Source organism: Rhinopithecus bieti, unplaced genomic scaffold (genome assembly GCF_001698545.2).
Source record: "Rhinopithecus bieti isolate Rb0 unplaced genomic scaffold, ASM169854v2 scaffold_16601, whole genome shotgun sequence".
NCBI lineage: Eukaryota > Metazoa > Chordata > Mammalia > Primates > Cercopithecidae > Rhinopithecus > Rhinopithecus bieti.
The window spans coordinates 1,420,401-1,442,578 of NW_016808732.1; the positions used below are offsets into that span (position 1 = coordinate 1,420,401).

At 50.6% G+C, this 22,178-nt stretch overlaps 1 protein-coding gene across 2 annotated transcripts in view; it reads right to left on the reverse strand.

Moving 5' to 3' along the window:
- Positions 1–22,178, reverse strand: part of JAKMIP1 (janus kinase and microtubule interacting protein 1) — a 175,362-nt gene that overhangs the window by 24,673 nt on the left and 128,511 nt on the right. Inside the window, exons 9-14 of one of the 2 annotated variants that reach the window (XM_017887098.1) lie at positions 14,617–14,745; positions 12,045–12,173; positions 10,132–10,215; positions 6,410–6,472; positions 4,306–4,404; positions 589–690 (exon numbers count right to left, since the gene is read on the reverse strand). In XM_017887098.1, the coding sequence (XP_017742587.1) occupies positions 589–690; positions 4,306–4,404; positions 6,410–6,472; positions 10,132–10,215; positions 12,045–12,173; positions 14,617–14,745 (606 nt within the window). Of the gene's footprint in view, positions 1–588; positions 691–3,965; positions 4,405–6,409; positions 6,473–10,131; positions 10,216–12,044; positions 12,174–14,616; positions 14,746–22,178 lie in introns of those variants that run through there. The other variant, XM_017887097.1, reaches the window with a different exon arrangement.

Sequence of the window (22,178 nt, forward strand, 5' to 3'; positions counted from 1 at the left end):
GTTTTGTGCCCAGCCGTTCCTCTGGGGAGTGAGGGAGAGAAGGCATAACTGCTGCTCATTTGCTGAGTGTTACACCAGCACAAACACTGCTTTCTAGAAGGGCCATGGAATCGGGTGAGTCAGGACGCTGTCCCTGGGGCTGACCAGGGCTTTAGGACATGGCAAATCCCGGACCCTTCTAGCCACCACAGCCACCATCTACAGAACCTTGCTGTGCCAGGCACAGGGCCAGGCACTTGGCATCTGTTCATGATCTAATTTCATCATCACCCCAGCTTCATGGTGTGGGTATTGTCATTTGGATTTCATAGCAAAGAGGCTAAGGCTCAGGAAGTTTACAGGCCAGAGCAGCGGTGGAGCTGGGGTTCACCCTCGGGGCAATATACCAAGCCTCTGCTGTTTTAAACACATGGGTCAAAATAGAGTCACATTTGGTGACCCCTTAATAAATGGCCAAACTATGACTTTTAACACAAGAGGTATCTCATGAAAATCAATTCTATCCCAGCACTCCCCCTTTACAACTGAGCCGGGCATGGAGCGAGCCCTTGGCTGGCATTTAGCAGAGGCACCCCCCAGGCACGCTACCTTAACTCCTTCCTGGTGACAGAACAGCTGGAGAGCGCTGCTGTTGTTCTCAGGGAAGGTGGTGATTTGGAGGTTAAATGCTGGCGACCTCCTCTCTCTCTCCTGGGGAAAAGATTCGGTTTAAAAACAGAATGTGACCGGATTATTTACCACTTGCCATTTTCCCACGTTACTCAGCAAAAACCAAGGAATTCCAGTGGGCACAGATGTTACTAAAAAGCGCGAGTTCGGACTAGAAGCAGCCTCGTCCGTGAACTACGATGTTTTCACGCCTTCCCACGCAGCCGTTCTCCTTTGGAAATGTGTTTACTTCTTACCTATTCATCTAGGGAGAAATGGTTAACCGGGTACCATGGCTTTATCCATTGTGAAGTCACAGAATTACAAAATTTAAAAAACACAGTTGCACTAAATTTGAATAGATAGCAAAAGCCGTCAACTATGGTTTATTACCCTGTGCCAGGCACACCACTCTCCTGTTTAATCCTCACACAACCACAGGAGGCAGGCTCATTGCTTTCATTCTGCAGACAAAGAGGAGGCAGTGGCTCAGGGAGGCTGAGTCTGAGGTCCCACACTCTGAGGACCCAAAGGCTGATTTTCTTCTTCCTTCTTCCTTTCTTTCTTTCTCTCTTTCTTTCTTTCATTCTCTTTTTCTTTTTCTTTCTTTCTTCCTTTCTTCTTTCTTTTCTTTCTTTTTTCTTTCTTTCTTTATTTTCTTTCTTTCTTTCTTTTTCTTTCTCTTTCTTTCTCTCTCTTTCTCTTTCTTTCCTTTCTTTCTTCTTCTCTCTCCCTTTCCTTCCTTCCTTCCCCTCCCTTCCTTCCTTCCTTCCTTCCTTCCTTCCTTCCTTCCTTCTTTCCTTCTTTCCTCTCTTTCTCTTTCTTTCTTTCTTTTTTCACTCTTGCCGCCCAGGCTGGAGTGCAATGGCACAATCTTGGCTCACTGCAACCTCCACCTCCCGGGTTCAAGCGATTCTCCTGCCTCAGCCTCCCGGGTAGCTGGGATCACAGGCACACGCCACCATGCTGGGCTAATTTTGTTGTTGTTGTTGTTTTGGTTTTGTTTTGTTTTTAGTAGAGACGGGGTCTCACCATGTTGGCCAGGCTGGTCTCGAACTCCAGAGACCTTTGGTGATCCGCCCACCTCGGCCTCCCAAAGTGCTGGGATTACAGGCGTGAGCCACCTCGCCCGGCCCCAAAGGCCGGCTTTCTGTTCTTTCCAGCACAATCTGCCAATACCATTCACAATTTTTTTTGAACCACACTAGCACAACCAGTGATTGTTCTACCCCGCCTTAGACTTACAGCAAAGCTCAATTACTAAGGGAGGAAGAAGAGCAAGTCTTTTCCCGAAAGAGGTATTTATTAATCATACGTAAGTGACAAGTTTTTAAAAGGTTGGGAAAACCTAATTACTTACAGGGCTAAAGCACAGTGGCAGAACAGGACTCACGTCTCAGATGTGTTTCCTGCACAGAACGGACTTTAAACACTTTAGCGATGGACAGATTTGTCATGGCGGGGCAGCAGAGAAGACCTTTGCAAATTACACCTTTCAATCAAACTGCTTTGGTTTGAGAAAGTTACAGTAAGGTACAAAATAACACACTTTGGGCCATTCTAGCAGAATCTAGCTACGGAACCAATGGGCTTCTTGAATAATTCAACAAAGAGATGTAGCCAAGAGAGGCACAAATCTAGACGGCAGGGCTTAAGAAGATGCTCTGGAGTGAGACTGAAGGAAAGAGGGAGGACTGGGTAGTAATTCAATCAATTTCCATGAAGCCCTAAGCTGACTAAACTAGGTTTGAAACAGTCTAGTAAGGAAACCCTATTTCCCTTATTAGTCAAAAAAAAAAAAAAAAAAAAAAAAAAAAATTCATGATGGTTCCATTCCACAGATGCCTTTGTACCAGCAAATTTACTTAAATGGCGTCTCCATAGAAAAAGTGGCCCCCAAGGCTCGGATTTTATATGAACAAAAGTCATTTTGTAGGCCGGGCATGGTAGCTTATGCTTGTAATCCCAGCACTTTGGGAGGCTGAGGCAGGTGGATCCCTTGAGGTCAGGAGTTTGAGACCAGCCTGGCCAACACGGTGAAACCTGTCTCTACTAAAGATACAAAAATTAGCTGAGTGAGGAGGTGTGTGCTTGTGATCCCAGCTACTAGGGAGGTTGAGGCAGGAGAATCACTCGAACCCAGGAGGCAGAGGTTGCAGTGAGCCAAGAGCGCACCACACCACTGTCCTTCAGCCTGGGTGACAGAGCGAGACTCTGTCTCAAAGAAAAGCCATTTTGTTTCTGGTGGTTCTGAAGGAGGGTGGAGACCATTAAAGAAAACTTTAGTGAACTGGGTAGTGCTTACAGAATTCTCATGAGAAAGACTCATAACAAGGATTTGTGAAAGGTTCTCTAACAGCGGCAGGAGTATTAACAATGATCTCACATAACTTCCAATTCTGCCGCACAAATAAAATGCTCATGTCATGCTGAGCCAAGAGCTGAGTCACACTTGGTGTGAGAAATACTCAGGCCACAGGTCCCTGCCCACACGACAAGGTACACACGGTCAGCTCTAATGCAGACAGAATTGTCACTCAAGCCGGGAGGAGAAAACAAAATTGGGGAAGCCACAGACACTGTGAGGGTGCTCACTTTGAGGGTTTCACGCATGCAAAGGTTTCAGCTGAGAGACAGCAGAGCCGCGCCACTACAGGTGCTTAGAGAAACTCATCACAAACTTAAGTGATGTTTAAAATGCCAATGATTTTTCAACAGAAACGAAACAAAGGATTATGAAGTACCATGAGAGCAAGGCAATACAGTAACACACCCGAGGTAAGATTTCAGCTGGAAGCAGTAAGACCATTAGTATTCTTTCACTGAATCTCACTCGGTGCATTGGGGCAGTTCCCGAAGGAACAGGATTTCTACACGTGAACAGCAACTGATCTCCCTCCAGTAGTTTTGAGTTGCAGTTTGAGTTGCAAATAGTAATTTCTTTAGCCCAATATTGCTGCAATGCCTGGGTCTGTATTTACTGCATAAAAGAGTTTGAACAACGTAACTAGTTTTCTTAAACGCCTATGCAAATACATCCTTCTACCCTGTCTTTACTTACCTTGTGTTTACCTTGGCAAATAGAAAATGAGCCCAAACTGGCATTAAACACATTCTAGAATCAATTGCTGGCTCAGGTCAGACTCTGCTATTTCAAAAGGTGAGATTTACTGCATGCAAGATCACTTAAAAAGGTGTGTTATTAATTGCAACAGTGCTTCCGTCTGGGTGTGCAGAATGCGTACCCGGTGACTATGCATGCAGGAAAGAAGTAGTTATGGAAATGAAACACAAATAAAAAAGGCAAAATATTGCAAAAACAAATTATTTTATTAAGTGCAAAACAAGCCATAGGCAATAAATATATTAGCTCTGGTACATGTCCATAGACTTGGGTGAGCACTCTCTCCAGAACACATTAAGGCAGTGAAATTATTCTGAACATACAGATTTAAAAAAAAGAAAGAAAGAAACAAAGAAAGAAAGAAAGAAAGAAAGAAAGAAAGAAAGAAAGAAAGAAGGAAAGAAAGAAAGAAACTAGAACATGTCCCCTTTCCACATGCTTGAAAACATCTGGGAGCTTTACATGAATTTCAGTTTGGGTTCAAAGAGAATGTCTGCTCCGTTTGAGAGCTTACAACAGATAGAGTCTCTTACTTCGAGTTCTAGCACTCTGAATTCTAACAGCTCGTTCTGATCCTTGGCATCTTGCATTTCGTTCTTCAGCTGGTTCTCTTCCATTTCCAGTCTGTAAATCTAGAGCAAAGATACCTGCGGATTAACAGGATGGGCGGGAGCACTGGGGTCCCCTGGTCACAGGCCACCTGACTGAGTGGCTGGAGGGAAGCAGAGGACCGGCCACGTGGGCAAGGGGCGGGAGAGGGCTGGGTTTGCAGCAAGGGAGGCAGGTGCTGCAGGTCCTTTTTCCTGATGCGTCTGGGAATGAAGGAGACAGAGGCTGGGCCAGGTTCACCCCTGCACCTCTGAGCCTGGCCCAGTGGAGTAGGGGCTACTTATATATTTGCTGAATAAATGAATGATGGGGAAACTGAGGCATGGAGCTATTAAGTCCCTCCCTTGTGGCCAAACACTGGGAAGCAAGAGTGCCACACCCAAAGCCTGTCCAGGTCTTTCCAACTCAAGCCCCACCAGATTCAGCCTACCCAGACAGAGGCCCAGCCAACTGCGGCAGGGAGGCCCCCTCCTGCTTCCCCACAGAGCTTGCAGACGAAGCCGTAAAGGCAGGAGTTCTCTGAGAGCACAGATCAGCGTGCGAAGTGACACTGCCTGCATCCCAGTCCCAGCTGGGAGATGCTGGATCACTTAGCCAACTACTCCAGCCCTCAGCTTCTGTCCAAGAAGGGAAACAGTAGCACCCATCACCTGGCAGCAGCGAGAATTCACTAAAACAACGCAAGTAAATGAGGGCTTTGAGTAAAGAAAGCCTCATAGCACCATTACAGAAGGCTAGAGCGGGGCCCTACAGCACCATTACAGAAGGCTAGAGCAGGCCCTCTGCCAGGTGATCCCCCCCCGGGGAGACCTTTAGAAATGGGATGAAGGGTGAGGTGAGGGTTTTCCATGGCTCCCAGAATTCAGTGAACAAGACACTAAAGATGCTAAAATTCTCCCAAGGCCCGGGGCTGCTTGCCATCCCAAATGCCCTTGTCCCAAACGCTCTTGAGAAATGTAGGGAAGGGAATGGGGTCACATGCTGGTTAGCAGCAGAGAGGGGGCTGGGCCGAGGCCCCCCACCAGGACCAGGCCAGGTTCCTCCAGTCCTGGTGCTCCAGGATGCTCAAAAGCTGAGGCCTAACCTAGGGTCTGGCTCCACTTATTTGCAACATCCAGAGACAGAGTGGACTGGAGGCTGCCAGGGGCCGGGAGGCAGGGCAGAGGGGGGACTGCACATGGGCAGGAGGGGTCTTTACCAGGCCCATAATGTTCCAGAACTGCATTGTGGTGATGGTTGCACAACGCAGTAAATTTACAAAAGGAATAAGTGAATTGCACACCAATTAGGAAAAAATAAGCTACGATTTTAATTCCAAAGCATTAGAGCTACCCCGAAGCAGACTCCCCGAGAGCTCTGGAAAGTTCCACAACCAGAAGGAGAAGAACAGAGGCCCAGTTCCCATTATGGGTCAACTGCACTGGGCAAAGATAGCCTGAAGATATGCCCATGGACCTGCCTCGGGTGCCCACCACACTGGTGGGTGAAGGGCTTTGGACCATAAAGCCACAGCAGAGGTGGCCTGGAGCCCAATGTCAGGAAGATGGACCAGCCCAACAATAGACCAGCCCTCCCCATTTCTGCAGGTGTTCCCAGAGGACAGGGCAGCCCTCCCCATTTCTGCAGGTGTTCCCAGAGGACAGGGCAGCCCTCCCCATTTCTGCAGGCTGTCCCCAGAGGACAGGGTAACTCTTCACATTTCTGCAGGGTGTCCCCAGAGGTTGGGGCCAGCCCTCCCCATTTCTGCAGGGTGGCCTGGGAAGACAGGCCAGGTCTCTGCATTTCTGTGGAGTACCCCAGGAGGATGATCTAAACCAACTCTGCAGACCTGGTCGCAGAGGATAGAACCACGGATGTGGCTTTGATTCCATGTGAAAGGACATCTCTCCTCCTAGGAGGCGTGCAGGCCCTGAGGCCCTGGTCACCGGAGCGCCCAAATGGCGCTGGGCACGACCCGTGTGGTCTGAGCAGGCCTGCGGGGTCCCAACTGGCCTGGGGCTCTGTGCTTCCCTGAGGCGGGTCACGCACCTTTTCCAGCAAGTCTTGGTTTGTTCTGATGAGCAGCTGCTTCTCTTCAACCCACTTGGAATCCTAAGGAAAAGCACTAAATATGGTCACATTCATGGAAGCAAACAGATGACCAAGTAACAAACTTCTAGTGAGAAAGGTCACTTTCTACGAAACTGACGACGGAAAGGTCATAGAAAATGACAGCCGTGATGTGTCCTCATTGTCCCTGTCAACTTTTAAACCCCTAAAAGAGAAACGGCTGGTTTGTGGGGCATCCCTTCTCCACTTCATTCACGTTCCCCAAAGCACGATGACTTCATTCTGTCAGTCTAATGGACAGAAACGTGGCTCCAGGGTGACTGGTCCACACTGGCAGACCCTCCATGCCTGCGGAAGGCTGACCTCATACCCCGTGGACTGGCCAGAGCCACAGATATGCTTTTGTTCATTCTACTGTCTCTGCTTGTGACACCCTTCCCACGTTTCTTTGCCTGGCCATATCCTCCTGGATAAGTCCTGTGAGCACATGGCACCAAGTCCATCTTATCACTGTGGCACCCCGAGCCTGGCACAGTGCCTGGCACACAGGGACAGGGGTACTTGGTGAATCGCGGAATGGGCAGATGAAGGAATAAGTAAAGGCATGAGAAGGCCTCTCCAACTCCCTTCTTTCTTCTCTGCTGGTCAGCCACAGAGCCGGGGCTGGGTAGAGGCCCCTCCCAAGCACCAGGCTGGGCCAGGTTCACCGAGTCTTGGTGTTCTAGGATGCTGAGAAGCAGAGGCCTGGCCTAGGGTCTTGTCCCAAGTGCATGGAATACACAGAAGAGGCCCTGGTTGTCTCCAGGCTTCTGTCTCCCTGGCACCTGGCACCTGCGTCATTCCCATGCTGACTCACATGTGGGCCTCACAGGCTGCGAGCACCTGTGAGGAGTGGCTGTGCTCCACCCACCTTTTGTCTGTGGCATATTGTGGCCAAAAATGGCTGCAACCCTCCCTCCCACCTCTGTGTCCACCCCCTTTGCCATGTGACTCGGCAGCTCCTCCCAGCAGGTAATGGGGTCCATTTCTCCAACCTCAAAGCTGGGCTGGGCCATGCCATGCTCTGGCTACTGGGATGTTAGCAGAGGTGACCTGAGCAGAGGTTTGGACCCTGCTAGGGCCTTCGGCTTGCCCATTTTCCCTGCCCCAAATCATGGAGAAAGAAGCCAGGTGGGCCTCCCTGAGGCAGAGGCACCTGGCCAGCAGCTGGCAGGCTGTGCCCAGCCAAAACTGCTGATCCACAGAACTGTGTGCATATAGAATCCCTGCTGTTTTAAATAACTAAGTGTTGGGGTGGTTTGTTACTCAACAGCAAACTGACCCAGTGTCCCAGGTACCAGTACTGGGCCTGGGATGGGTGAGGGCTCTGGGAAGTGCTTGCTGGATGAACAGCCACAAGCTTTGCCCCAGACTGGCGCCATTCTCCAGCAGGCATGGAGGGCAGAGCAGGCCACACAGAGAGGACCTACCCCCCTGGGGGAGGCTAAGTGCGGAAAGTAAAAAAGTTCCTCTTCAAAGTTTCCCTTCTTGTGAAAGAATAAATCATAAGTGTTAGAAATAATAGTTTCTTTCAAAAAACTAACTTCCTTCAAGCCTCCTTTGTTTTGTACTAATAACTCTTTGTTAAGCCCCTCCTATGTAGCTGTTAGATATAAGGGAATAAGTACATTCTAGGTCTTTGTACTTTAACCAAGATATTTGTTATAGACATGCTCAAACATGTCCCAGCTTGCAGCTTATGCCCCTTCCTTATTTGGAAACGTTATTACTTCTCTAAGTCTTTTTGCAAGCAGCTTCCTCTTTTCCTTTGTTCTCTATTGCCTTTACCTATCTAGAAAAGTTTTAAGTTGTTAGTCAGTTGGGTCTAGCTTAGACTGGGAGGTCCAGCTCCAGTCAATGGAGATAGGATGCAGCAGTAAGGACCCAATGTGTAAGGAATAAATATCCCTGCTTTTCTTTGTTCAATGTGCATGATTGCTGACAGGCAGCACCCTTTCTGCGGAGAGTAAAATTGCCTTGCTGAGAACATTTTTGTCTGAATGCTGATTTTTCCTTGCAGCACCAAGGAATAAACATTTACTTACAACACTAAGTTAGTCATAGACTGTGATCAGGCAAGTTACAGATATGTCGGCTCAGCCTAGAAGAGGGAAGCTGAGGCTAGCAGCCGGAAAAAAAAAAGGTCTTATCATCTGGCACCTGGATCTCTGCTCCAGCTACTCCTGGGTTCTCCTCTGTCCTCCTGCTTAAGGTATTAGGAATTATTATTAGCCCCATTTTAAAGATGAGGAAACTGAGGCACAAAGAGATCATGTAACTTGCCCAAGGTTATGCAACAAGGAAGTGGCAAAGCTGCCCTCTGACCCAGGTGGCCAGCTATAGTGTGTGATCTTTGCATCACAATCCCACCACACGGAGGATGCAGACCACGGTTTACAGAAGTCATTCCAGAGGGCTGGGCACTCACATTCCCCCACGCAGTCCATTGGTAAAGTCTGCTGTGGCAACCTACGCTGTGCCAGGCATGCATGCTGGTCACTGGCCGTCCACCTCCATGGGAACCTCAGTTTCAACCCTGAGCCCTGCAGCAGCCATTCTGAGCTCCTGGCTTTGCAGCTTTGCAGTGCTCTTCCAGAGCTGCTTCTGTTAAGCTGCCTGGAATCTTTTACACCCCTCGCTTCTTGCCTGCTTTCTCCCACTGTGTCCCACTGGGCCTAAGACCTGTAGTAGACCCTGCCCGGCCTCCTCAGTCCCCCATAGATGCCTCTCTGCAGGTGGGGGTGGGGGCCACCAGACACTCCATCTGCCCACACCCTCCTTGGCACCCTCACTGTTAGTGAGGCCATGTGACTGATGAATTTTGCTGAGGCAGCAAACAGCCAAGCAGAGGAAGAGTTCAAGATGGGGCAGTTCCAAGACGATGGTGCTTCCTGTCCTGCATCCCTGAGAGGCCCCAGGGAGAAACAGGAGTGTGAACAGAATACACCTTGCCACATGGAGCCAGGGAGACATTCAGGTTACGTCACCTATGTCACCACAGCAGCACTTCTGACACAGAGGAGGCCGACTCATACTAACCTTTGGATGCCACCCCCTGAGAGGCCAGATTTCCACCCAGAGCCCCCTCTGGCATCTCCCCGACTCCAGAGGACAGGTCTAGGCCCAGGCATTGCTTTTCTGCTGTGTCTTACTGTCAACCGGGCCTTGCCTAATCAAATGCAGTGGATGGGTAGGTGCAGATGACTCTAACCTGAGCAGCACAGGACCAGACTGTTCTAAGACACAATCAGAGACCAGAGGTGGGGCCTCTGCAATAACCCAGGGTTAGTCATGGGTGCTGGTTCTTTTTCACAATTAAAATCTTGATAGGAAATGACAGCTCTTCTTCAGGTTCAAGTCAAAAACAGTTTTGATCACACCTTTGCTTTTGGAATCACCTCCTTTTTGTGCATGTGGCAAACAAACAAAGAAAAGGCCAAGTTAGAATGCCATACCTTGTTTTGATTTTTTAAACTCGGCACACAGGCTCAGTAGGAAGCACACCCGTGCCTGGGTTCTGCTAGTGTTTTTTCCTCTAGTGTCTCTGGAGCTCCTGATCCAGCCCCACAGAACATCCCCCTCGGCACATGGGTGAGCCCTGGGAACACCACCGAGGGGACAGAAAAGCAAAGATCCACAGAGCACAGATCGTTCCTGCTCACCTGTCCCTTCTCAACCAGTAACTTCTCCAAATCTTCAATTTTGGCCTGACATCTCAGCAGATCAGCTTGTAGCTGCTCCCGAGTCTGGAAGGGAAAAGACCAGGCAGTGAGCTGGTCACCTCCAGTGGGTGACAGGGAAGTGGAAAGTATCGTGCCTTGATGCAAGCAATGCCTAGGATCCTTATAGGCAAACCTTAGGAACAGGTTCCCTTTTAGGAGCCCATATTCCACCTTGCCCTACTAAAAGCATGGCTCAGCTTTAAACACAAAATCATTAAGAATGGAACAGCCTTGAGAGTTTAACAGGTCCGACTTGCCTGGTTTTACAGGCAAGGAAAAAGAAGCCTGGAGAAGGGACCCTGTTTTTCAAGGGGGTGAGTGAGCCAGAAACCAGCCACACTGGGGGTCCAGGACCAGCTCTCTGACCAAGTCCAGTCCTCACTGAGTCTGAAGCTCATTCAGCTATCATCAGACTTCAACACGCTTGCACACTTGTGTAGCCCCCGTCCAGGCCCCTTATCATCTACAGCAGGGGCTGCAAAGCAAAATACTTCAAGCACCAAGCAAGTCATAGAAATAAGGGAAGTCAACAGGGTGTGGGGTAACAGGGAGTGGTGGGGACTGTGGCAAGCCAGAGGCACATGACCCATCTCAGGGAGGTGCTGCCACTCAGCAGCAGCCACATGAAATGGGACGCCTGTTGCTGCCAGACATTCTGACCTTTCAAGAGAGGTCACAAACCTGGATTTCTCTGTGGAATCTCTTGACTTTTAAATGTTGGCAAGTAGACAAAATTTAAAAGTGAAAATCAAAATGATTCCGCCCACACAAAGCCTCACAGTTTCCCTCCTCTGACCTAGATGATAAAGACTGAGCCTTTTATGGTGGGACAAGAAGCTTCCTGCCCTGCTGACCTCACTCCCCTTACTCCTGACTCCCCTTACTCCTGGCTCCCCTTACTCCTGGCTCCCCCCACACAGGACCACTGCTGCCCCTGGAACAAGCTCCACGTGGGCATGGCCTCTCCTCTCTGCCTTTGCCATCAGATTCGCCAGGCAATGTCCTATTCTGGCCCATTACCTTTAAGACCACCAAAATCCATCCCTTTGTGGAATTCCCAAACAAGGCTCTGAAAAAGGGTACAGGCCCTCAGTCCGAGAAACCTGACCTTGACTCCCAGCTCTGCTAGGTACCATCTGGGCATTTGGGGGCAAGTTGTTCAGTTCTGAGCCTGTTTCCTCATTTGGAAGATGGGGTTAATTCCCCCCTGCCTCAGGGGACCAGTGTGGGGGTGAAATGGGGAGGGGACGCAGGGAAGCACCTGTGTGTGCTCTCCGGGAGTCCCCCGCACTCACAGGAGGAAGGGAGAGCAGGCCCCAGTCTATGTGACTCCCGAAGGTGGGAGAAGGGCCAGCAGGTGGAGGTTTCCAGAAGGCAGAGCTCAGCCCAGCCTGAGGAATGGCGTGTCCTGGACCGAGGTGGCCACAGGGCCCAGAGTGCCTTGGTGGCTGGGGAGCACCCGGGAGTCCCTGCAAGTGTTCTGGTGGACGCCCCGGAGGGCGGGGGGCTCGCAGTCCTGGAGGGAGAGGAGCCTGAAGCCTGCAAGCCGGCCACGTCTGTGATTTTATCACTTAGTCTTAAATTCTGGACACGTGCTCTCCTCCAAACAGATGGCACAGGTGATGTGTAGCGTTGCTTCCTCTAACAGCTCAATGTTCCAGAGCTCCTGCCATCACACCGAGGATGCAGAGAGGGATCTAGAATGTCAACCGCAGCAAAGACCTTGCTATGGGTTCCCCACCACCTCTCAGAATCCCCTCTGAGTGTCCAAGCCAGGGTATGTCACACTTCTGGAAAGGACCTGCGTGATCTGGGGCCCCTCCCTCAAGCCCCCTGAGGCTGGCTGCACTCACCCGGGCCTCCCTCTCAGCATCCAGCGTGCCCCCGACCTGCTCCTGGAGCAGGGCATAGGCACGTTGCAGGGCCTGGTACTCCCGGGTCAGCTGGCAGAAGCGCAGGTCAGCCTCCTCTCGGGCTGTGGTCTTCACATAACAGAGAAGAAAACAAATAAGTGCATAATTACAATAATAAATGATTGATGATTGATTTTAATAACGAACATAAATAATCAAACACTTGCTGTGGCTTTGAGTGCCAGGGTCAACTTAGGCAACATCAAACAGCCACATCTCACAGTGCTGCCAACAGGTACTTGAGGAGCTTTGCATTGCCAGGAAGCAACTAGGGACTGGAGGAAAAAGCTGCTGGGAGGAGGCACCTCCTCAGTCATCAACTCTCCTCCCAGGAGCTCCCACCCACAGGAATCACTTGACTTATGTGGGAGCAGGTGGGAGAGAAAGGGCTGACACCACAGAACCAGCCCCAACTCCAGAAGCAAAGGTCCCCATTGTAAAGGGTGACCCCTCCCACCCAGCACCTCCCATTCTGGGAGTTTATCCTAAAGAGATGGCTGGGCATGGTGGCCCACGCCTGTAATCCCAGCACTTTGGGAGGCTGAGGCAGATCACCTAAGGTCAGGAGTTCGAGACCAGCCTGGCCAACATGGTAAAACTCCCTCTCTACTAAAATACAAAAATAGCTGGTCATGGTGGTGGGCACCTGTAATCCCAGCTAGTCGGGAGGCTGAGGCAGGAGAATTCCTTGAGCCTGGGAGGTGGAGGTTGCAGTGAGCTGAGGTCATGCCACTACACTCCAGCCTGAGCGACAGAGTTAGACTCCGTCTCCAAAAAAAAAAAAAAAAGATGGCCACGTAAGCGTGTAAAGACACAAATACGATGAGCTCCATGCATGGTTCACAGGTGTGGAAAACGACACAGCATAAATCCCCCATCAGTGCGTGATGCTCATCCAAGGCAAAGCCCCACATGGCCACGAGAGAGGAGGAGGCAATCCCTTGCTCTGGTGCTGAAAGATGCCTATTACGTATCACTGGCTGGGAAAAAGCAAACTGAAAATACGCGTCCTGTTTTAAGTTAAACATAAAAGGCCCATGGCTGAGAACAAGACCCTAAAGGCTGAGTAGCCCAGTCCAGACCCCTGTGCAGGACAGGCTGATGGATTGTCGTGTGTCTCCAGCACCGGCCAGGCCCCTCCCTCCAGCCGGCACTTGGGCTGAGGCTGGTGGGCTGCCGGGGAGGATGGTGTATCTCTCCCAGCATGAGAAGGGATGTCAAGGGGACGACCTGCAGAGGTGACAGGTGTCCCCTAGAGTTTTGGCACAAGATGGAAGAGCAAGGAGAGGGCCACCTTGGGGTCGGATGTGCCAGCACCCACAGCACTTGCCACATTTTCCTATGGCAAATAGACCCATGGGAGGAAACCAGCCTAGAACTCATTCCAGATAGGATTCCACAGAAAAGGCCACCAGGAGGGGATGAGGACAACGAGCAGAGGTGTGTGGGAGGCGGACCATTCAGAGTCTTGGGACGTTGGGGCGCGAGGAGCTGCAGTGCCCAGTCCCTCACCAGGAAGCTGTGGGGTGCAGCACAGCAAGCGGAGCTCGTGGAGACCCGGAAAAGTGCTCCCCCAAGAGGCAGCACGATCCACCTGCCCCTGCCAGAGGGCACTGCCCTGAGGGCCAGCTACCCCGGCACATCCGCACCCCTTCCCACTCTTGCCCTTCCCTGGGCTCAGAAAAAGCCACCAGGGGCCTGCATGGGAAGAGGCAGAAGAGCGAGCTAGGGAAATAGCAGCCAAGCCTGACACAGGCCCCAGCCGGGAGCAAGGGTAAGGTCTGCGCTGAATGAAGTCTGCAGTTTAGGAAATTAATCAAATGTGACTATTCCTGTCACTGGAAGGCATAGTAGCCCACAAGGTCTGCCTGAGATGTCATCAGCACTCCTGAAAGAATTCACCTGGGGAAGGTGACTGGGAACGAAGCTGGTCTTTGCCCCCTCTCGAATCCACCTTGCTCAAGAACCTGGCTATACACCCAGGCGGGCACAGGTGGTTGGGACAGGGTGAAGTGGCGACTTTGGGGTGATGGGACTTCAGGGGCTCTTCACCTTCTTCTTTATATATTTTTGGATTATATACTTTATCTTAGTCAAGAAAGCAATGATGCTGTTCCTGCCTTGCAGTGTGTGCATGTGTGCACACATGCGTGGGGACCAGGGAGAGACCATTATGCAGCAGTTTTAATTGCAAATGGTGAAGAAACCCAAGGCAACATTCCTCAGTGACTCAGCTTGAACTTGGCAGACACAGATTTCCTTGGTGGGGAAATCAGCGCCGGGGAAAGAAAGGGTCCCCACGTGCTGCCCTCCCATCGCCATTCATGGAGCCCACAGCCGCGGGGTCTGCCTTCCCTTCACGCCATTGGCTTTGATAATGCACTGGTAGGAGTGGGTCATCTGGGGTTCAGAACTACAGGCAAGGGAGCGAAACTTGCAACCACCAAAAGCAGGAGGTGCCGCCCCGAGAGCGTCTGGGGTGAGGTCCCACCCCCTCTTCAGGTTTGCTTACATCGTCCAAGTCTTCTTCAGGCGTGGCTGGAGTCCTGTCCGTCCTGTCTGTGTTGTAGGATGTTTCGGACAATGTTTCTGAGTCCACAGACTCCTCATCAAATCCAAAAAATGTCTCCACAACATGCTTCTGTAAAATGCAATTTGTATGATGTTAGCAATGACTGAGGATTGCCAGAGTCTACCAGCCCCTGGTTGTGGGCATGCCAGTGCAGGGGGGCAACGATTCATATTTGGGCCACTGGGGCATCCCAAGATGCGGTTGGTGGGCTTTGTAACTGACTGGGTGGGATAAAAGGTGGCAGCAGGTGGCAGATGACTCTAGGGTTTGCAGCCCGAGAGAGCTAGTCTGGCCCTGGCCCTGGCTCTCCAGCTGTAGACCTGTGCAAGCCACTTGGCCCCTGGAGTGCCAGCCTCCTTCTCTAACAAATGGAGTGAGAAGCCACCTCACCTGTGAGCACAAAAGGGGGCCACGCATGCCCTGTGCCCAGAAAGCAGCCCGGCACTCTGTCACACTCCATGGGCAGCGCACTGGCTGTACCAAGGAGAAGGGGGACAGGGCCCAGGGAGATGTCAAGTTCCAAGGAGAAGAACTGGATGAAGATGGACACCAGAGGGGGCAACAACTTGAAGGAGTGGAGAGCCCAGCCACAGTCCCAGTGCTCTGACTAGCATGGCAAATGCATGGCCCAAGTCCCAGCCAGACCTACATTAAGAGACAATCTCTGCTTAACTTAATATAGAAAACTGGGAACATTCACAGAATGAGAAGCAATCGTGTAATAGACCTTCACGCGCCCATCACTCAGAAACAGAGACAAATTGTAAGGCTCTCTGTGCCAGCCTCTGAGTTACCCTGCTGGCACTTCTCCCACTCCAAATATCACAGGATATGGGCTTCATTCATCTGTCTATCCATTCATTCACTCACTCGGCAAACACTGGCAAAGCTCCTTCTATGGGCCAGACATGAGGGCAGGCCTGGGGAATACAACAGGATCAAAACCAGGCCAGGTCCCTGCCCCAAGGAGCTTGCACCCATCCCCTGGGGGCTGCAGACATTGACCCACAATCACCAGATCAATGTCCCTTATTTTAGGAACATAGCTTTTTTGTTTTTTTCCCAAACAGCCCCGACAAGGATTTTTATTTGTTTTTACAATCAATGAATGCTTTTCAGACCATAAAGAAGGAATCAAAACTAATTCCAGAGCCCAGCCCGAGGCTCTGCTGCTCATCCAGAACACGGCTTCACCCAGAGCTCCCCCAACCCAGAGAGAAAAGCCAGGCACTCCCCACATACTAAGGGCCCCTCCCCGCCCATGTGGTTTACTCAAATTTACTATAAATGTGAGAAAAATGTGACTGGCACCAGAGTTAATAATGTGGTTAGGAAATAATTTAGACATAAGGCAGGGAAGATGCAGGGACATCCTTGTCACCTTACACAGTTTCCGAAGGGGCTTCAAGGGAGGCACCCACCACCACACGTCACCCAGAACGTTCTTGCATTTGGCACCTGTCTTTCTGTGCACTGCATCCCCCAACCCCCACATTCCTCCTTGCTTTTTAATATGCACGGGGAATATGCCTCACCCTCAAACTCCAGACTCATACGTCAGCTGCGTCCTCCATGGCATTGTGGAATCCTAGTGGGCAGTGACTTACCCCTGACAACATGCCTCCCACAATCTAACCTGAGTCCAGCAGCAGCAGCAGCTCATGCTTCAGTTGCTCAGGTCCCCATCCCAGGAATCCTCCTCTCTCTTCTCAGCTCTCACGCCTGCCCTCTCTGGGAGAAACGCTGTTGGCTTCACCTCTAACTCAAAATCCAGCCCTCTCACCCCCTCTCTCCATTGGCATCTTCATCTTGGTCCCAGCCACCAATATCTCTCTCTGGAATTATTAAAACCACCAACATCCATGCAGGCTACAAATAGTCTGCAAGGCCCTGTGGGATCTACCTCCCATCCTGCCCTGGCATCATCCCTCCCTCCCTCTCCTCCTCTCCTCTCCTCCTGCTCTCCTCTCCTGCATGCCTGCCACGGGGCCTTTGAGCTCTGAGACACTTTCCCCACAATCCACATGACTCCTTCCCTAGATTCCCTTAGGTCTCTGCACAAACGCAGTCATGTGAGAAAAGGCTTCCTGGCCACCATGCCCAGGTCCCTCCTGCCTCATCCCCACCCCAGCTTCTCGGGCCTCCTTCTTTATTCCTTTCCATAGCACATCTCCCACCTGACGTAAGATCTAGCAAGCTATTGTGTTTACCGATAGTCTTCCTCCCACCCCCTGAAATGGAAGCTCCATGAAGGCAGGAGGTTGGCCCTTTTGTTCCCGACTGTATCTCAGGGTTAATGAACTCAAAGCCACACTAGTTTGTCTAGCCACAAACAGATTTTGTTTTGCACATGACATAATTTCCATTCATTCACACAGCTGGCATCAGTTGGGCACCCTGTGGTTACACGCCCCAGATGAGTCTCACTGGCAGGTACATGAGGACTACGGACACCATTGACTTCAATGTCATTTCTCTCCTTGCAGAGGCTGGAGACAATCATCTACTCAAACTTCCCCTCCGGATGGGAGCCCCACCTGACTTCAGGTGTCATGGACTCTTCCAACGAGCTCTAGAGAGCAGTGGTAGTGCCCTCCCATGGTGACAATGGCACCCACAGGAGTGATGCATCTGCAGCACTCAAGCTCTTCTGCATACACAGGTCATCCCCCTGCGCTCCAGGTTCCACATTTTTTCTGAGCAGCTGCTGAGCTGACCTTATTTCTTGCAAACACCGCTAATCGTAAGGCCTCTGGGGACGGGCCTTATTTGTTGCTGTAGCCCAGGAAGCATCCTCAAGTCACACACTTTCCAAACATTTAGGACACACTGCTGGGCTGTGACCATCCACGTCAGCGTCAGGGGCCCTCCTGGGGGTAATGACTCAGTGTTCAATTACCTAGGACGATCCATTGTGAAGACCCTACAGGACTACCAGTCAAAGACTTAACTCTCAAGCCCTAATACAGGGCATTAGCTACTGATGCTGTCAAAGACCCTGTAGGACTGCTAGTTAAGGACTGAACTCTCAAGCCCTAATACAGGGCATTAACTACCGACGCTGCCGCCTGTGTTTAAAGTAGAGCAGCCTTTGCAAACAGCCTAACTCCAGACGCAGTGGAGCCCCTGACAGTATCATATCATAGGGCCCCAGAGACCAAGACTCCACAGAACTACGCCGCTTTGAGGGAAAGAGGAAGCAGCTCTTAGGGCAGAAACCAAACACAAAAGGGCAGTCCAATTTGAACCGTGCAGCAATGGAGAGGAATCCATGGCCAGGCCCAGCACCCACAGAGTTCCCATAGCAGCAAGGAGTTGTCTGGGACCCAACCCCTCAGGTTTTTATGCAGAGTATTTTTAAAAAACATTTTAACTTTTCTTTTTTTTTTTTTTTTTGAGACAGAGTCTCCTTCTGTCACCCAGGCTGGAGTGCAGCGGCGCAATCTCAACTTACTGCAACTTCCATCTCCCAAGTTCAAGCAAGTCTTCTGCCTCAGCCTCCTGAGTAGCTGGGATTACAGGTGCGTGCCACCACACCTGGCTCATTTTTGTATATATATATATATATTTTTTTAAGTAGTGACAAAGTTTTACCATGTTAGCCAGGCTGGTCTCAAACTCTTGACCTCAAGTGATCCGTCTGCCTAGGCCTCCCAAAGTGCTGGGATTACAGGCGTGAGCCACAACGCCCGGCCTTAACTTTTTTGTAACATTTCATAACACTGGGTTAGTTTGTTTCCTTTAGAGAAAAGTTTTGTTGAGTGATTATATGACGCAGGAAGCCTGCATGTACTGTATATCTTGATATATTTGTGCCTTTATTAATAAAAAATAGAAAAGATATATTAATGTTTAAAGTGAAAACACAGTGGCTGTCTTCCTTGAAGGCAATGCAACTGGTTTTGCACTGCATTTTCCAAACATGCAGGAAATAATTCACCACCTGCTTCTCAAGGAATGAGGGGAGAACCGCCTAGAAAACATTGTTTCCTCTCATGATTGGCACATAGTGCGCTTTAAAAAAAAATGGCAAACACGAAAGACACTGTTCATTTTTCTGTGTCTCCACTCTTCTAAGAGTCTCTGGGTTTTTCCTCACAAGAGATACATTAGAAGCAAAAATGTCCATCATTTGCTCATTCTGAGCCCATCTACTGAATAAAACGGTAATTCCTCTAGCCTTCCATGTTCCTTGCAACCAAAGCCTCTCCTTGTTGACTTGTTTTTACAGATGAATCCAGATTCAGATTCAGATTCAGTTTTGGCTGGGCACAGTGGCTCATGCCTGTAATCCCAGCACTTTGGGAGGCTGAGGCAGAAGGATCTCTTGAGCCCAGGAGTTCACGATCAGCCTGGGTCACACAGTGAGAACCCATCTCTACAAAAAGTTATTTTAAAAGTTAGCCGAGTATGGTGGCTGAAGCCTGTAGTCCCAGCTACCTGGGAGGCTGAGGTGGAAAGATTACATGAGCCTGGGAGGTTGGGGCTGCAGTGAGCTGTGACTGTGCCACTGCATTCCAGCCTGGGTGACAGAGCAAGATCCTGTCTCAAAAGAAAAAAAATCAGTTTTGGCAAAATGAACGAAGAGTAAACACGTCTTCTCCATTTACACTCTGAATATACAGAGGAACACCTCCTTAGCGGGTCAAACGAACCAGAAGGAAAAAGAGAAGGTATCCCCAAAACAAATAGCCCCTCAACCGGATCCAGCCTCTCTCAACCACCTGTCTTCTCGTCTTCTTTTCAATTTCAACAGAGCTGCCTGTCACAGGCGGCAGCATCTGTCGGTCACAGCCGGGGACCTCCACAGAACCTCAAAAAACAAAACCCCAAACCAGCTGCCTACCTTCATGCTTATAGGTCATCTCCTGGCAGCCGGAGAAGTACAGGCACACCAGGGCGCAGAGACACAGGAAGAAAGAGAAATACAGCACCAAGAGGACATATTCCATGGTGGCGCGATGCTGCAGACACGCCAGCCCCTGTGCGTGGGCTTAGGCAAAAGCCACCTCGTCGGTATCCATTTTCAGGGCTTCCTCCAGTCCGAGGAAAAAGCACCAGTTCTCTCCCCACGCACTCCCCTTTCCTCTAACACATCCTCCCCAGTGTCTCCCGGGTTTCCTGTGGGTCCGTCTGCTGCAGAGTCCTGAGAACAGGAGTGCGCCAGAAGACGCACCTTCAGTAAAAGGGAAGCCAGCTCCAGGGCAGAGCCCCGATGCTGGCCCCACCAACCGTGGGCTGAAGGGAGGTTTCCAGGGGCAGGCTGGGGTGCATTCGTCACAGAGGACAGCTTCCGAGCCAGTTTATTCTCTGGGGACCTTCCTCCCAGATCCCATCCTCCCTGAGCCGAGAGCCTGTTGTCAACACCATGGCACAGGCCCTGGGTCCCCAGACAATCACAAAGTCCCCGGGGCAGCACTAGCAATGACAACGCCATGAGACATTCTCCCTCAGGACCAAACCAAGGAGCTGCCTCTGTCCTCATGTGTTTCTGAAATTTCTCTGCTATCCCCGGACCACCTCATATGCACCCTAGACTCGCCAAATTCATTGGCTTCTCTACCATCATTTTGTCAGCATTTATTTTACCATTTTTTATAGGCCAAAACAAACCATTATCTAACAGAAAAACTACTTTTTTGAACTAGATCAAAGTCTTCAGATTCCCCTGCCCAGAAGGGGTGTCTCTGAGAGTCTTCCGTCTCTTGGAGAAGCGTCACCAGACATAACATCCAAAGCAAAAACTCTCATGCTAGAGAAAAAATGGACAGACTTTACCATAAAAAAGTAAAATGTCTGTACTTTGACAGATACCAAAGCAATATTAAAGGGCAATGGGCAATTCATAAAATAAATGCACATAGCAAAGTTCATGTATGTTTCAATTTCAACAGTGCATGATTCTCTGTTCCTTTGGAAGTGGCCATCAGATGAACTGTGTGACTGGACTGTGCTACTCAGTCTAGTGCCGACTACCCTTTAAGCCATTTTTCCTAATGAGGCACCATCTGACCAGGTAGTGTAGACCTGAGACAACTGGGCCTGACCCAGGCAGTGTAGACCTGAGACAGCGGGGGCCTGGAGGGGCAGGGCTGCAATCTGGAACCTTTGCCTCAAGCCCCTCCCCACGGGGCCTGAAGTCACCTCCTGAAACCAGGCAGGAGGCCAGGTGCCTAAAGGCCCAGCCTCTGCAACCGCTCCTCCCTGAGTCCAGGACTCACTACCCTGCTCACTCCTGGCGCTGGGGTTTCCTGCCCTGCGTGAACAAATTACCTAGAACCACCATAGGTAATGGCACCTGTCCATTCCCAAGTCTGCAGATGGGAGCCAGATGTCCCCATGGTGTTTGCTACCCTGGACAAGGTACCCAGGCAACCTCTGTGGCCAGGTCAGCCTCCCAAGCTCTGCTCCACCCACACCAGCTGCAGCTCCTCTGGCGGTGCCTCCAGGACTGGCACAGACGGTGTGTGTGCTTGTCTGCTGAGCTGCCTGGGTGTGGTCCAGGACATAGCTCCTGTCTCTTCATAATCGTCCCAGTGTCCTATCCCCAGGACCCACATCTTCCCGAGTCCTTTACCAAAGGGCCCCCGGCAGGTGGGACACGGAGCAATGCTCAGAGGGATGTCCCATGCTTCTGGCACGGAGCCTGCTGTGAAAGGAAAATAAAAACTCTGAATCCCAGTTCACTACACCAAAAGGAAAAACTTAAGCTGAAAGCTGAGTCATGCAAGAAGCTGCCTTTCCCTTTGTTCCTAAGCAGAGAGCTGTAGAGAAGAGATTAAGCATCTCCATAGGTAGCTGCTCCATGTTCACCTGATCTTATGTAAAGTGCTGATTTACTGAGCATGAGACAATTACATAATTTGGACTATTCCCCTACCTGCTCCTTTTCTCTCACAACCTGTGGATTCAGTCATGTGACCACACCCTCCCTCTTTCCCCTCCAGCCTGCTTTTCCCCTTTAAATACTGAAGCCTTCAAAATCATCGTTGGAGAAAGGCTCAGATCTGTCTCCAGGGTACATTCTTAATCTTAGCAAAATAAAACTTCTAAATTGATTGAGACCTGCCTCAGTGACTTTTTGGTTTACATCAGCCACTCAGCTGGCAAGGCTGGCACCAAGTCCTGCTACCAGTGCCCTCTCTACCTTTGATCAGAGCTGCACAAAATGAGTCCTGATGGCTGCTGTGGAGGAGGGACCAGGTGACAGGGTCACTGGTGAGTCGGGGGGAACAAGTCCTTGCCCCTCCCAGCAAAGGGCCCACAGTTGCACACCAACCGAGGCCAGCCCTGAAGACAGACATGAAGTAGCCACTGGTTTCCCGCAGTTACTACTATTAGCCCCTCTGAGTGCGAGGCACTGTGCCAGCAGCTTCGAGTAGCTGGATCCTACGACACCATCCAGCCTTCATGAGCTCACAGACCAGTGACAGCCGTGGGGAAGGAAGCCTAGGAATAAGGTCAACTGCAAACAACCACGAAGGAAAAAATAGATAGCTTTG